The 15,936-nt window shown below is 36.5% G+C and overlaps 2 protein-coding genes across 4 annotated transcripts in view; both read right to left on the bottom strand.

The window, feature by feature from the left end:
- The window catches only part of LOC126830822 (inverted formin-2), a 38,296-nt gene extending 35,939 nt beyond the window's left edge, over positions 1-2,357 (bottom strand). The window contains exon 1 of the mRNA XM_050561248.2: positions 1,552-2,357. Coding sequence (XP_050417205.1) covers positions 1,552-2,008 — 457 coding nt within the window. The 5' untranslated portion in view covers positions 2,009-2,357. The remainder of the gene's footprint in view (positions 1-1,551) is intronic.
- A 4,921-nt stretch (positions 2,358-7,278) lies between these two features.
- LOC126830821 (inverted formin-2) overlaps positions 7,279-15,936 on the bottom strand; it is a 32,009-nt gene continuing 23,351 nt past the window's right edge. For all 3 annotated transcript variants that reach the window (XM_050561241.2, XM_050561242.2, XM_050561246.2), the window contains 7 exons: positions 14,955-15,119; positions 13,722-13,979; positions 13,080-13,261; positions 11,681-11,801; positions 10,772-10,936; positions 10,286-10,367; positions 7,279-8,716 (listed from right to left, as the gene is read on the bottom strand). In XM_050561241.2, the coding sequence (XP_050417198.1) occupies positions 8,136-8,716; positions 10,286-10,367; positions 10,772-10,936; positions 11,681-11,801; positions 13,080-13,261; positions 13,722-13,979; positions 14,955-15,119 (1,554 nt within the window). In that variant the 3' untranslated portion in view covers positions 7,279-8,135. The remainder of the gene's footprint in view (positions 8,717-10,285; positions 10,368-10,771; positions 10,937-11,680; positions 11,802-13,079; positions 13,262-13,721; positions 13,980-14,954; positions 15,120-15,936) is intronic.

Raw genomic sequence — 15,936 nt, 5'->3', positions numbered from 1 at the left:
CGTAAATTTACATGTCTTCATTTAGAAATAGGATTGGTTTGGTTACTCATTAATGGTATTGAGATCAAAATGTGTAAGTGTTGATTGTGAAATACTTCCTGTAAGTTATATCATGGAAAAGATTATTTATTGTTTATTCTAATGTTAAAATAAATGTCTTAACGTGGAAATAGGTAAGATTAGATATAGAGATAACAGTTCTTGCTATAATAGTTAAATAATAGATAATGAAAACAGAATATGTTGAAAATTTCAAATTGCTTCACTCTGAACCGATATATTAGCGATTCAGTTTTAGGCTAGCTTCGATCGTCATTACTACCGTTGATACGATAATAAACAAAGTCTCGATTATCCATTTTTACGTTAAATCAGCCATCACAAAATGTATTCAAATCCATTAATTATCGCAGGCTAACGTAGCACCGAGAGTTGATTATGGTCTTGATAAGTTCATTAATGTCTAATAGATAAATAAATAACATTTAAGGCCTAAAGAAATACCTGCAATAGGCAGATTTAGCTCTTACATAGTGTATGTTTAAATGTGTGATAGATATAGCCAGGCCCGTAACTAGGGGGGGGGTGCCCCCTTGCAAAAACAATAGATATACATTGTCCGTCAGTTTTACAGCACCCCTGAGAACACATCCTGCCCCCCGCCCCTTGTTGCTCTGAGCTAGTTACAGCCCTGGATATAGCTAACAAACATAGGGTTTCTAGAATATTGTCCTTATACAAGAACGTCAGGCTATTTCTATCGAATCGTGCCAGACATTTGATTGGCTTCGGACCGGAATAACCGTATGAGATATTGTAATGAATCATTCACAGTATCTCGATCACACAGTAAGATGCATGAACATACTAACGACCGACATGTTTACGACATGCTTTGCTTCATTTGTTGTTCTCGGAGTGTATTCGTATGGTGTCCATGTGTTTGTCTTATGGTTTTCCAATGTTGTGTTTGTTTATTGTCGAATGTGAAATTGTCCTCCGGCATTTTGTAGTTTTGTGTATCTCAATGAGATTTTAAATAATTTCGCGATTGATTGGCTCTTGAATGTAAATCAAGCTTGCGGTACATCGGACAAAAATGATATCAACATAATAATGTTCATATAAAATAAATATTGAACGTGAAGATAGCCATTTGGAGGCTGTGGGACATTTTAGATCTTCGTTTAAATACCCTCGGTGGATTGATTTTCTCATAAATATCTAAGAGACAATCCTAAAATTATAATAAACATAAAGATCGCCATCCGAAGTTAATGCGACATTTTTTACCTTCGATGGGTTGTCTCTTGAATAAAGTGCTAACCCCAACCCGATACATATATCTAAGGGACAACCCACCAAAGAATACTGAACGTAAAGATCGTCATCCGAAATTCATACAATTTATATCTTTCGACGGATTATCTCTTGAATAAAGTGTTAAACCAAACCCGATTACATATAGGTGTTGTATAAATAAAGAAGGTGCTACAAGTTAACAGACAGTTCGTGATGTGAAAGTGTGGTGTTGATAAAATTCTGACTTACCAAAGGCTATTCGCTTGCCAAACAAATTTTCCGACTTGTCTTTCATTGTCAGCAAACAGTCTAACCCAGTTTGTGAGTTTACGACTTCGCGAATACAACTGGCACATTGCATTTTGAGCACCATATCTCCTAAATGATGACTCTCACATTTGGCTAGATTATTGAGGCATTGAAATAATAGGCCCAAACCATCGAAAGATAAAAAGTCTTCCATCCACTCACGTTCATTATATTTGATACATTTTCTAAGCTTGGCCAGATTATGGATTGTCGGGTTTCGGATCCATAGCAAAAAGTGAACCGCTTCTGTTGATTTTTCCTGTGCTAAAATATCCGGCTCCAATGTAAAACCGTCCGATTTGCATCTTTTGGCTCGATTTTGTTTTTTCTTCCCAAATCGAGTAGTTTTAGGCAAGATGTCAGCCGATGGAGTCTCGGGGCTCGTATTTTTACTCATTTTGAAAACACTTTCCTTGCTGAAAACGAGAACTTTACTTCGGTGCTTCGTTATCTTAGTCTCTCATATTGAAATGCATAAATCCAACTAGATCACATATTAAACCGAACACGTAATTTCTACACCGAACAAGAACACATATACACACTATTTATACACAGACAACCACTAGTCGATTTTCAATGAACTTTCTCAAAGACATTATCAAACACGATGTGTGTGTCAGTATACTGTTATTTAGTTACATACACGAAGTTGCAGCTGAGAAACACATGCGCAGTATACTCCCTCTCACGAAATCTACACACTATGAAGCGTTGAGCTGTGATGGGTTAAACGGTACCCTGCCTATAAATAGCCATAACATAGACACTAAATAAAACACGAATACGCCTCTACATATACTAGAGTGTAGGCCCATACAATACATACCACATGACGTACTATTGTTATTGCTTTGAACATTTGAATCAGAATCGGTTAAATAGTGTTGTTGTAAGCGTAAATGGAGTGAGCCTATACTAAGTTAGTAAGACGTTGACTCGCTAACCTGGAGGTCCCGTACGTGTTCGATCACGGTGTTGACCGAGAAAGTTCAAATTAATTTTCCGACGTGGTTCCCCACTTGTCAGTGGTGCAGGACTGTGGGCCTGGGAAGGGACAACGTATGGGACATAAACCAGAGGTCATGTATACACATCGCGTGTACATAAAAGATCCCTTGGCAGTTGGAATTCCATGCAAGAGTAGGCCGTTGCGCCGCAGTCAGGGCAAAATTTCCCTCAAAGAACACTGTATGGCGTATACCCGTCTTCATTCGTCCAATCGGAGCAGAAAGGACGTTAAAACCCCATTTCATTTTGTAAGCCTAAAGGAGGGGTGTATATAGTTCAATGTAAATGGTTAATAATATGTTAATTTCCCAAATACACGAGAAGCAATTATATCGGCAGTTCTAGTTTTTGAAATATAAGCATACTTTACCCCGTGTACGACATTCACTATTATCGATTTCGTTCCTGAATATTTCTGAACGTTTTGCATACTGATGAATAAATAACATCGACATAATTAGGCCGGCTGGAGTAAAAAAAAGAAAGACATTCAATAACATTTTATTTCATCAAATATCGATACCTTTAAATAATTTATCATAAGTTGGAGTAAGATAGGTTGCCAGGTAACGTAACATATTCTCACAACAGCAAAGTCATCCTAGTAGCCCATAGACGTTGACGGGTGTTAAGTCTTTGTAGGTAGTGGGACCATTTAGAAGACTGTGTTTTATTATTGTAAGAGGTTTTTTTTTTCGTTTTGTTTTTTTTTGCCAAACTAGGGCCATAACTTTACAAAGTGAAACCGTGGCCATAATCCTAGTATTTCTTAGCGGTTTTAACCACATGGGTTCTTCGTGTCACTAATTTTACCGTGGCCATAATCCTAGTATTTCTTAGCGGTTTTAACCACATGGGTTCTTCGTGTCACTAATTTTACTAATGTATATAAATTTCAAATAGCCCGGGTCACATTTTTTGTCGTTACAGCGTTCACAAGATTCTGCATATCTCTAGAAGTAATTAACGGAAATCGTTGAAATTTAGGCCTAAATATCTCACTAATATAAATTTTACAGATCGACATACCGATGAGGATGACGGCAGTAGGCCTATATGCAACTACATTTCTATGTCAGCGTATACAAATACTAATGTATCGATCATACGGATTACAAAGCATCAGTTTGCTGGTGCGTTTAACAAAGAAGAAGAAGGCATTTTATCCAATCTGGTTAAAACACAGATCCTATTTCGTTTCGTTTTTATAGTTCAAAATTTCGTTTTACTTGTCTTTACTACACTTGGATCTGGAAGACTTGTTATTTAACTCGTGTTCTGCTTGAAATGAGGGGTCAGCCAAGCAAATGGTCTGTCGAATCGAGTGTTTGACCTTTTTTGCCCGGAACTGTGGGTAAACCACTAGTAATATCAATGTTGATTGGTTAATCAAAATGTCTGACGTCATAGGTCAAAAGTCGGTCTTTTGCCCCCTGACGTGACCTATCGCTATAACTTGTCAGATCTTCATGTAGTGTAGGCCATCGAAAATATAAAAAAAACGAAACGAAATATAGATCTATATTTTAATCAGATTGCATTTTATCCAAACATGTAGTTGTATTCTGAGCGTGTATTCTGTAGGATCGCCTATAAAACATATCATATCGTATGACTTGTATTTATGAGCAGGAATAAAACTGCCTATTTTAATCCATGGGGAGATGACGGTTGTTCATTTAGATAGTGCATTAAGGTTTAAACACGGTTAAATTGAAACGCAGAAGTTTTTTTTTATTCTATAATAATTCAAGCGTGGAAACCTATCTTGCTTCACATAAACTGTATAATAACTACACAGCTTGTGGTTATAAATATAAAACCATGCATGACTAGACGTACAATGAAAATGACTCATTCAACATTTGAATAATACATATAGCAGACGAATTTCCTTTACTTCCCATATAGACATTTTAATTTTGCGTCTTTGTAACTATATAGAAAATTGACGATTTCATTGTTAATTTGATAAAAATATATTTGAAGACTATTGAAGACAAATGGATTCATGATTAGAACAATGAAAGGAGACGACTCACTAACCAGGAGATACGGGACAAGGTCGAGAAGGTTCCCCGGGATTCTGTCTCGGTGAAGGTCAAGCAAGTTCCCCGGGATTCTGTCTCGGTGAAGGTCAAGCAAGTTCCCCGGGATTCTGTCTCGGTGAAGGTCAAGCAAGTTCCCCGGGATTCTGTCTCGGTGAAGGTCAAGCAAGTTCCCCGGGATTCTGTCTCGGTGAAGGTCAAGCAAGTTCCCCGGGATTCTCCAGGATGGTTTTCCTTTGTCAGTGGTGCAGGGGAAGGGGGGGGGGGGCTAGCAAGGAACAGCATGCACGTAACAGTACTCTTAATGGAATTCTAAATAAGAGTATGGCGTATGCCAGTCTTCATTAGCCCAGTCGGTGCAGAAAAATAGAAGGTTAAACTCCATTTCATTTCATTTTCATGATACGTAATATTGTCCAAAGGTAATTTGTGGTTGATGTATAATGCCAAAAGTCTTTCGTGTCTGTTTGGTAAAAGAAATCATGCGCTTTATGTGAAAGATGCTTAAGGTTGTTGTGAGACAGTCAATGACCACCACAAATAAAATGACCACCACAGATAAAATATCACAATGTACTGAAAGCTGATTTTTCTACTGTCCCCTTCTGGTTAGTGGCGGGTCTACATTTTGATGCTTGGACTGTTAGGACCCCCCCCCCCCCCCCACACCCACACACACACACTAACAACACAGTCTTGCTAACCATTGATATCTTCTTCTAAAGAATCGACTCGTCAGAATTCTACCTGGGATATTACCAGGGCAGATATAGCTGTATAGTGCAGTGGGTGCTTACTGCTGATCGCCGGATCCACTCGTTTATGTTCATTGTTTTTAAGTCTTGTCCACAGGTGTTCCTTATAGGTTTTGTTTGCATGTAGTGCGGTCCTCCTGCACTTATTGTTATAATGCGGAAACTATTCTCCCATGAACTTCCATATTCCAGTTCCACCACAACAGTAGACATTATGTGGACGGACTAAAGTCGTTTATTGGGCCCTTCCAGGATTAGAGACCCTGAAGCTTAAGCTTCATTAGTATAATAGTTTGTTATTATCATCTATGATTTGTTGAAGCGTTAGTAAATATTTATGTATCACGCATGACCAATCATCATTGAAAACAAAATTATTACCACCCATTTCCAGGATAACAACTATTTTAGGCTGTACTATCAAAATACGTCAATGGTGTGAATCATTATAGTTTTATCATTTTTGTTTTCACACAAAATGTCGGTTAAATAGGCCCCTTTTTGCGATTAACTTTTTGTTTGTGCCTTGTTTTATGTGTAAATGTTGACATATAATAATGGGTGTTTTACTTTCGATAGGTGTCTGTGTGGCATGAATCATTACATATTTTGTGACGCATTGAGAGCCGTGTGGGGCGGGGTTTGGTGTGGGGGGGGGGGGGCTTACCAGACTCGTCAAATAATAAGCTTAAATATTATGGAAGACCAAATGAGACAACATTCATGGTTCTTGTTTCTACATTCCAGTTTGAATATATTAGACATGAACGCAACATTCTAAACTAATGATTCTTTTTTCTACATTCTTATGTCAAGATTTTGTTATTTTGAGACAGTTGCAATGTAGCGATATGTTTTTAACAGGGCAACAATTAAATTATATTTTGATATTTTATTTGATAAGCCTTAACTTTCTTCACGTGGTGTCACATCGTTCCCCACCTTGGGGTGTTACCCGCATCGTATATGGCCCAGTTTTAATAAATCAGACATAAGTTAGTGGTCTCAACAACCCAAGTTGGTGTTCATTGGACTTAAAATAGACAACAAATTCATATATTCATTTATCAGATTGGTCACCGACCTGATTTTTACCCCGACATGATAGCTTATAAGTTGACGTAAACATTGCTAATACACATTTGATCATTGTGGCGTTTGGGAAGATTAAGAGTGTTTCCTATAATTATTAAAATCGTTTTTAGGAAAGGTTTACATTTGCTACTTTAAGAAACAGTACGAAACTTTGGCTTTTAAAAGTACAAACCACTTTTATATGGTCATTTTATGCGCCCTTTAACAAAAAAATGGACATTGTAATCAGGGTTCGATATTGGTTCTTCTTTAACGTCGATATTTTCAATTGTTCCGAAATAGTTAATCCCCACTGAATATAACCAAACGATGTTCTAGAAAATGCTTTAGTCTAGGGCAGTGTTCTCAACCTTTTGTTGCCAACGGCACACCTTGGAACACATGAAAAAATAGCGGCACACCTGGCTAAATATATACGAAAAAAATATTTGAATTTTGAAATAAAAAGATGGCAAGTCATAGACGGCATACAATCGTAGACACAGACTAGTCATAAGACACATAGAATGACTCAAACTAAATAAAGAAAAACACAGCTAAGAACTTATCAGTAGACACCAGTGAATACTAAATTGGAATCACATGGTTTTTCGCTTTTCGCGGCATACTTAAAAAGATCTCGCGGCACACTAGTTGAGAATCACTGGTCTAGGGGCTCTTTGGGGGGGGGGGGAGGAAAAATAACTGATTTTTCCTGAGATCTAGTTCTGTGGGTTTCAAAAGCAGCCTGACTTGATGACAGAAATTATTTAAGATAATTATGGTTTCATTAAATTTAATCCATGATTGTATTCTTACTACAAAAGGATAAGAAATATAATATTATAATAGATCAATATAGTAGTTATATACATGAAAGCACATAGTATAACATAATAAGCATAATATGCAATTGCCGTACCGAGCATAATATGAAATGTATGAAACGAGCATATAATGAAATGTACGTGCCGAACATAATACGCAATAAGCGCATATAAGTTAATGACGGACTAAACATAACATGCAATTGACGTACATGACACAATATGCAATAAACGTATCGAGCATATGAAATGTCCCTATAGAGCATAATATGAAATGTACGTACCGACCATAACATGAAATAGTTGCATCTAGCATAATACACAATAACCGCATATACCGTGACGGACCAAACATGCAATTGACGTACACAGCAGGACATGCAATAGACGTTCCAAGTCTTATTGCAGTAGGAAGACATACCGATAACTAAGTCTCAAAATACATTCTATGGCAAGACAAGTATCGTTGTACAAAATAGTCCTGTCGCATTGGGAAAAGTTGAGGTATTCTAGCTCTCTCACTTATTGCGACACAGGTTTTTTTAAAGACCAATATAAAAATAGTTTCTTTATCAATAAAGATGGTTTACAACAATGATAAATAATTATAATCAAGGCAATAAGAATAGTTATTTTAATGTACGTTTTCCATTATGATAATAGCAATAGCTATGTAAGTCTTAGTTCGTAAAATATCCTTACACTTAATCAAAATAAACATTACAATGTGAAAGATTTATTAGCACTTTGTTATTTAGCGAAAACGTTTGATTGATTGCATAGATTAAATAGCAAAGTTCAGAGACATTTCAGTCATTTCTGTTCTCTGCAGATTTTACGGAATCTGTTGACTGTTCTATGGTTGTTTTCTCCGTGCCAGTTGTTTTTGATGGCGTTGTTTTCTTTGAATTTTTTGACTGTGTTATGGTTGTTTTATCAGAATCCGATGGGTTGGGTTTGGTTGTTTTATCAGAATCTGATGGCTGTGTTTTGGTTGTTTTATCAGAATCTGTGATCTGATCTATAGCTGTTTTCTCTGAACCGGTTGTTTTTGAAGGCGTTGTTTTCTTTGACTGTGTTTTGGTTATTTTATCTGAATCTGTTGACTGTGTTAAGGAGGTTTTCTCAGATGTGGTTATTTGTATTTTCTCTGAATCTGTTCTTTGTGTTTTGACTGTTTTCCCTGATTCTGTTGTTTGTTCTTTGACTGCTGTATCTGGAGAGTTCGGCTGCATTTTGTCTGAACCTGAACCTGCTAATTGTGGTTTGGTTGGCTTTGCTTTGGCTGGAGAGGTCTTCCGTAGTTTGTAGCCCTTTTTAATATCTGAGAGAAGTTTGTCAATTATACAGTCTTCATTGTCTGATGGTATATCTTTACTCTTACCCGAGGCTGAAATGATATTGTTACATAAAATATTAATATAATCGATCAAACAGATGGGAAGAAAATAAAGAGATAATCCTTCGAGTCGAATCGATCTGGCATTAAACTACCTTATTTTAGGATATATCATTCTAATTGGCATAGCAGCACTAATTTGCCCAAAAAAACATAGATTGGAAAAAATGGTGGTTAACGTCATACTTTTCAGCTAAAACCGGGCTAATGAAGACGGGCAGTGGGCTATGAGGACAATTTGGCCCGGAAAACAATTGAATTCTAACTGCCACAGGTTCTTTTACGTGCACGACAAGATTTACAAGGGGCCTCGGTTTCGTCTCACCCGAACGACTATCTGTATGTAAACTAAACGTTGATACTTCTTCTATTCCAGCATTTTAAGTGTGAAAATCGATGAAAATAGACTTAACCATTAAATATAGATTGTGTACAAATTACGCAATACCTAAGTGGTCGTCTTGCCAATAGCTTCAACTTCCAATTCCACAGAGAAAATACATTTCGAAATATCAAATACAACTTTTTTTTATCATTAGTCAGGTTGGTGTTGAAGCCTGGTACGTTAAACCCATATTATTTCATTTCTATAAAAACGTTGATACTTTTCCCACTACAGCACTTTAAGTTTGAAAAGTATAGGAATATTAAAAACCGATATAGACGCGTGTGACGTTATTAAACACTGTTTGATTTCATTACCTATTACTTTTAAATTGACGATTTAAACGAGCCATTACTTCCGGTACAAGTGAATACTTCATTCTATAACCGATAACAAACACGTGTCAACTTGCTAAGGGGTATGAGGGGGTGGGGGTGTCGAGTGCCCTGGCGCGTGCGCATTAGGTCTGTCATCGAGTCAACTGAAGTGGTTTCGATCAGACACTTGTACGGTCCCCTGCCCAATCTCAGCGGCGGGTTTTATCGAGTACCGATTTCCTTCGACCCCCACCCCCGCACTCCCCAACAGAAACATTTTGAACATTTACTCAAAATTCAAAATATATCGTTTTTACCTAATCATATTCAACACAGGAATAAATCTGTTTAAAGATAGCTGGTTTCATTCAATAAAACGTTTAATCAGGCCGATATAATATATTATAGGAATTTATTTTACAAAAAGTATGTTTGTTTTAAAACAATGCATTTAAGAAAAAGTCTTCTTTCAATTTCAAACATCCAAAATGTTTGACCTATTTAAGTATGAAAAATGCCATTAAATAAAAGATGCAGTATGTAAGACTTGAATGAAGAGCTGAAAGTTCGAACAATAACAGTTTAAAAATTGATAAATTGAAAATTTCATTCAAATTACTTCATTTTCAGCGACGTTATGGATGATTATCAATTTTTATATTAAATTGAGGATCATATTTCAATCTGTTCAAAATCACAACAGTCCGATGTTCTAGAGAGTTGATTATGGGCTTGCTATGTGAATAAATGTCTAAACAATAATGTATATAACATTTGAGGCCCAAACAAAGATCTGAAATAGGCAGATTGTGCTCTTACATAATGCATCTTTAATCATTAATTTGTATTATACATTACCATCTCTTTTGGCGCGCAATTCTTCTTGTGCTATTTTTCTTTTTGCGGCCCGCTCTTCCTGTAATTGTCTTTGAGCGTTTTCCTAAAATAAACAACAAATATATTCACATAACAAGCAGGCTGTTTCAATATGGACAGTTAGGTTGATGATAAGAAAGAATAGAAAGTGAACATGGTTTAACGTCCTCTCAAACAGACTTAATGTTGGGCCTAATGATCTAAAGTAACGAACTAATTGACTTAATGACAAAAACCGTGGGATCAATTTGACATTTAACTATGACTATAGTTTCGTGTTAAGTATACGGGTGAGCGTTGGGGGGGGGGGGAGGGGGTAATTTTGTTCGAATACCATCTGACACGAGGGCTGCTGTGTTACGTGCGGTTCCAACACGTTTACACCAGATCTCTGATTTCTATACCACCATATATTTTGTATGAGTATTTGGTTAAGCGGAAATCTGTATATTTTCCGAAAATACAAACCTTTTCACATTGCTGAACTTTTTCACAGAATATTTTCATGTTTATGAGACACTCCTCTACTTTGAAACTAGCTTCTGCTTCACAGAAATGATGAGCCAACTTCTTGGTCAATTCGTCTATATTTTTCAATAACTCCTCGGCTTCTTCGATGTCTTTAAAACCATCCTAGGTTATAAAAGTACAAAATGTACAAGAAGGTGTGGTAAATGAATTACTAGGAACGAATGGAATGGAGGGGGAAGGGGGTAATGTCTCGTCAACACAACACAATTTGAGACTAAAGTGTGGTCCTATTTATTTCTATGGTTACGTGTCATGTGAGGTAGAATAATTTTATTGGAATGGAATGAGGTTAATGTTTCGTCAGCGCAACGCATTTTTACACAACTATGGATATTTCTATTCCTACGCTTACGTCTGCATTGTGAGGTAGGATAATTTTGCCCAAAAGTAGATTTTCTGCCTATTTTTCTTCAATATCCAACTGTCAATGGTTCATGTGTAACTGAGTCAACCTCGGTTTTCATACCATCCAAACAATTTGACAAATTTTCCTTGTCATCCTGGCAGTCGCCATGACAGTAACATGTGAAGGTCGGGCTTGAGCTCTAAAAACACCGAGGGTTCTTCACACCGGGATTCGAACTAGGAGTATTCTCATCGATGGTCCACAAATAAAGTGCTCCCAACTTCCATCTTCTCCTACGACCCCATGATCTCAAAATAAAATACAAATCAGTACTTTTAAAATCACATGACGATTTTAAAGGCAGTTGGATGGGTCGTGTATATAATACAACTTTCGGTTAGTAACGATCGATCATCTGATTTTGGAGTAGAAGAGAAATTACGATTTATTAGTGTAGTGTGCTAAATAAACAAAATGGTATACTTTTAATATTACAATACCTCAAGAAAGGTGTTAAACTGTTGCTGAACATCTTGGTCAGCCTTCTCAACGTGTGATTTTAATGTCTTTATACTGGCTAATGCCTGAGATTTTTCACCCGTTAAATTATCAACTGTCAACCTGAAAAAAAAGAAAAGAAATGAATTGGGGTTTAACGTCCTACTTTTATTCACCGACCGGGCTAATGAAGAAGGGCATACGCATGCAGTGTGCCATGAGCGAATTTTTGTCCAGACAGCCGCGCTACTTGCTAGTCTTATTTCAAATTCCAACTGTCAAGGTTTATTTTACGCGCATACCTCGGGGTTTCATCCCATCCGAACGACTAGAACCTGTTCCTTGCCAGGTCCTCCGTCCTACACAACCCGGTGGTTAGTAAGCCAGCGCCCTACTCGCCGAGCCACCGCGTCTTCTCTTTAAAGATAATGGACCTGACTATTACCTGGAAGTTCTCGGCATTCCCATGGATGGAGACAGTCTACTTTGTTCTCAACACCTATCTAGCAGTTCATTTCAAACAAGACAAGCGGTTGCAATGCAATATACGCCCACATTTTACAGGAGATGGACAGAGAGCAAGCCAAAAACGCGATTGTTGTAAAATCAGGGGGTCACAGTCCAGGAAGTTACGACCAATATCGAAAGGGATATACATGTACATGTTAAGTTTCATCAAAATCGGATAAAAATTGTAACCTCTAAAGTGTCTACAAGTAAAGAATTTTTTCTTCAACCAGGGGCCATAATTCATGAAGTTACACTCCGATACATGCCGATATCGAGAAAAAACTAACGAGATCTTTGGGATATAAAATATATTTCAAGTTGCGTCAAAATCGGATAAAAATTGTGACTTCTAGAGGGTCCATCACAACCTTGGTACATGTATTACGTGCTTTTACACTATTTGCGTACAGGGGACTGTAAGTTTCGGCCCGATTTTCACATAATTCGAAGTCAACTGTCATTATGGTGTTACGGTGATATATTTAAACGTTTTTTTAATTGGATAAAATTTGTAACCTCTTAAGGGTCTACAAGCTAAACACACGGTTTTGGGTACAATCAGGAACTATAACTCTGGAAGTTACGGTCCGATACAAGCCAATATCGACAGTAACCGAGATCTAAACCTATATTTCAAGTTTCGTCAAAACCGGATAAAATTGTGACCTGTAGTGTGTCCACAAACAAAAAGTGAACGGACCAACAGGGGCGACGACAATATACGTCCACTGTATAGTTTCCAGCTGAGTATCACACCTCGAACGCTGCTACTAATAGTTACACTTGTCGGTCGTCAGAATTACACTACTAAATTACCACAAATAGTAGTTAGCGAGAATGAACCAAGGCTCGAATGAAAGGAAGGGTGTAAAGGAATGAAAAGAACCATACCGAGATGCTATAGTTAAAGCGGGCAGTAATTCATCAACAAAGTCCAGAACCTGGTCATGTTCTTTATGAGCATCACTGACGAGATAGTGTAGTAATGTAACTCTGGGTTTATTAGCTCGGGTATCCATTAGTTTATTAAGAGATCCTATTTTAAACCCTAGAGCATTACCCGCATAACCACCCTACAAAATAAAACAAAATAAATATTACCATCATAACAACCACTACAAAAAACATAAAATATATTACCGACATAACAACCCTACAAAATAATACACAATAGATATTACCATCATAACAACCCTACAAACAATATTACCAAGATAACAACCCTGCAAACTAATATACAATAAAATTTGATAAGATCAACAACGTCAACGCTTTCATTAATATGGCCGAATTTGATTTAAATCTTAGCTTGATCTAATTTGTCAAAAAAAAAGTTATCAGTGACTGACTATCTTCAAAATATATAAGCATGATTGAACTGTGGGATCAAAATAAAATTCAGCTCCTCTAATAAATCAAATATGACCAATCAAATGCCAATTGTGTTCAATTATTCTTTAATTTGCTCCTTTTCAAGTTTTTGCCTTACAAATAACCAGAAGTAACTAACTTGATAAAAGATTCTATACTTACAGCATTCATAAAATTGCCCGTATGAAGGACATATCTGAGAAAGTCTTTAAGGGTTTCGTTGTGTAATAAGCCTTCACAAGCTTTTATCATTGCTTTAAGGTTACCCTGTAGGGCTTCCATATTTATACCAAACTCTTCTTTTAGGAGCATGCCATCTATTCTCGTTTTATAAGAAGGAAGTGTTACTGTTTCTAGAAAGAACTTTTCAGCGTTACCCAACTTGGTCTTGTCCCCGTCAAACTCCTTGAGCATGTTTATCTAAAATAAGATAATATATATATATATATATCATTGTCTGTTGAGACGAATATATAATCAATTATGGCTATAAACGTCCTTGTTGACAATTTTCTTTCATAAAGAGACATGTGGTGTAACAACCATCCAAAACAAACTAGGCCATTGGGAGACAGACATATAGTTATTTCGATAATTTGCATGCGGGGGTGGGGGTTTTAGCGGTGAGGGTAATGAAATGAAATGCGGTTTAGCGTCTAACTGTTCTGCATGGACTGGGTTAATGAAGACGGCAGTGAAAATAAACAGGAGAAATCCCACAAACTTAGTCAATGTCATAGTAAAATACAGTTTATTTTGTTTTAAATTTATCTCCGATATGCCGTGATTACTCCATCTAAAATACGGATATTCTAGAAAAGAATTTATAATTCTTTGTCTCACAGTATCAGAATAAATGAATCTAGTCACGCACATACAGTTATATGTTGTTACGAAACCCATCAAACACGGAAATAAGTCAATTACGGTGTTAAATATATGCTTACTGAAGCGAAATACGATACATTTATTCAACCTATACTGCCAGATGTTTTTTTTTTTAGCAAATTAGTCTCAAATACTCTCAAATCTAAAGTTAAATTAGATATTCGCCGTCACCGTATGATTCAACCTAAATGAACACTCACTAATCAAACTGAATTAAATATACATCTGTCCGATTTGAATTCTGGGCAAAGATAATTTTGGAACGGTATTACAGACATTCAATGGTATTATAGGCAATCAGAATGTCAAAAAGAAATTTGATTTTACTCCACAAAAAGGAGTGGAGGGGATCATCAAAAACAAATTTACAAAAGATAAATGTTTTGAGATGAAACACTCAAGGCCATTGCACATGTACACAAATAAATTAAAATGGGGGTTCTAACTCAACCTCATCGGTCAAAGTGGCACGTTTTTTTCAGCTTTTGTAAAGACATTAAGCATTACCTCGTCAGTTTCTGGAATAATTTTTTGAAGTCCGAGTAATCGTTCTGGTCCAATAACTGCTGGATCACCTTTCCTCACCATTTCAATTATATCTTTATTACTAGCTTTGAATTGTTTTAAGAATATATTCACGTTCATACTTCTCTTGGTATCTAGTAAATTAATCTGTAAAAAAAAAGAAGATAAAAAAGACATCGGAGTTCGGTAAAACGCAATTCATTGTCAAATATAGCCCACACTTAAAGATTCTGATCGTCAATCGAATGATTTTCGTAAACTACATTATTATTAAAGTTGAACCTCTAAATGCAATATCAGTCCAATAATGGTCAAATTCACTCCAATATTACAAAGATATGATAGATGAAAATTTCTCCTGCATTCGGAATAAGATAGTCTAAAAAATACCAATGATGATTAGGGGCTTTAAGAGATTAAGAGATGTTGTTGATTAATATAGACACATTCATCAAGCTGGAATGTGTCCAACTATTAATTATAATTGCCTGTAACAGACGGGAAACATCATAATTTACACCACGTTATAGTTTATATTCACGACAGAAGCGGCCGTCAGGTCTATGAAACCTGACAGAAGAGTAGTTTCTACCTTGGCCTAAGGCCAAATGGAAAGATTGCAAAATCATATTCTAAAAAACTGGAATCAGCTTCGGCTCTCCTATGTCTTGTCTGCGATATCACTAGTTTCTACCTCTTTGAACGGACATTACAGAAGTATCGTGCGCGAAGCAGGATCTGCTTATAACACCTGACAATCCATTAGGTAGCTCAAGGCAAACGTTTTATGTACTAGGCCTACAATTTATTTTAGTATCCGAGGAACTTGGGTTATGGTTGACCGTTGATGAAAAGAAGTTAACAACAAAGAAATTGATAACTACCAGAGACAAGACCTTTTATCTGTGTTCCCAATATAAGTATAGCCATTTTACTTATACACATTTGGAAATATTTGTAATAT

Source organism: Patella vulgata, chromosome 8 (genome assembly GCF_932274485.2).
Source record: "Patella vulgata chromosome 8, xgPatVulg1.2, whole genome shotgun sequence".
Classification (NCBI taxonomy): Eukaryota; Metazoa; Mollusca; class Gastropoda; family Patellidae; genus Patella; species Patella vulgata.
Note: the sequence above shows the minus strand (reverse complement) of the source record. Positions and strands in the feature narration are given on the sequence as shown.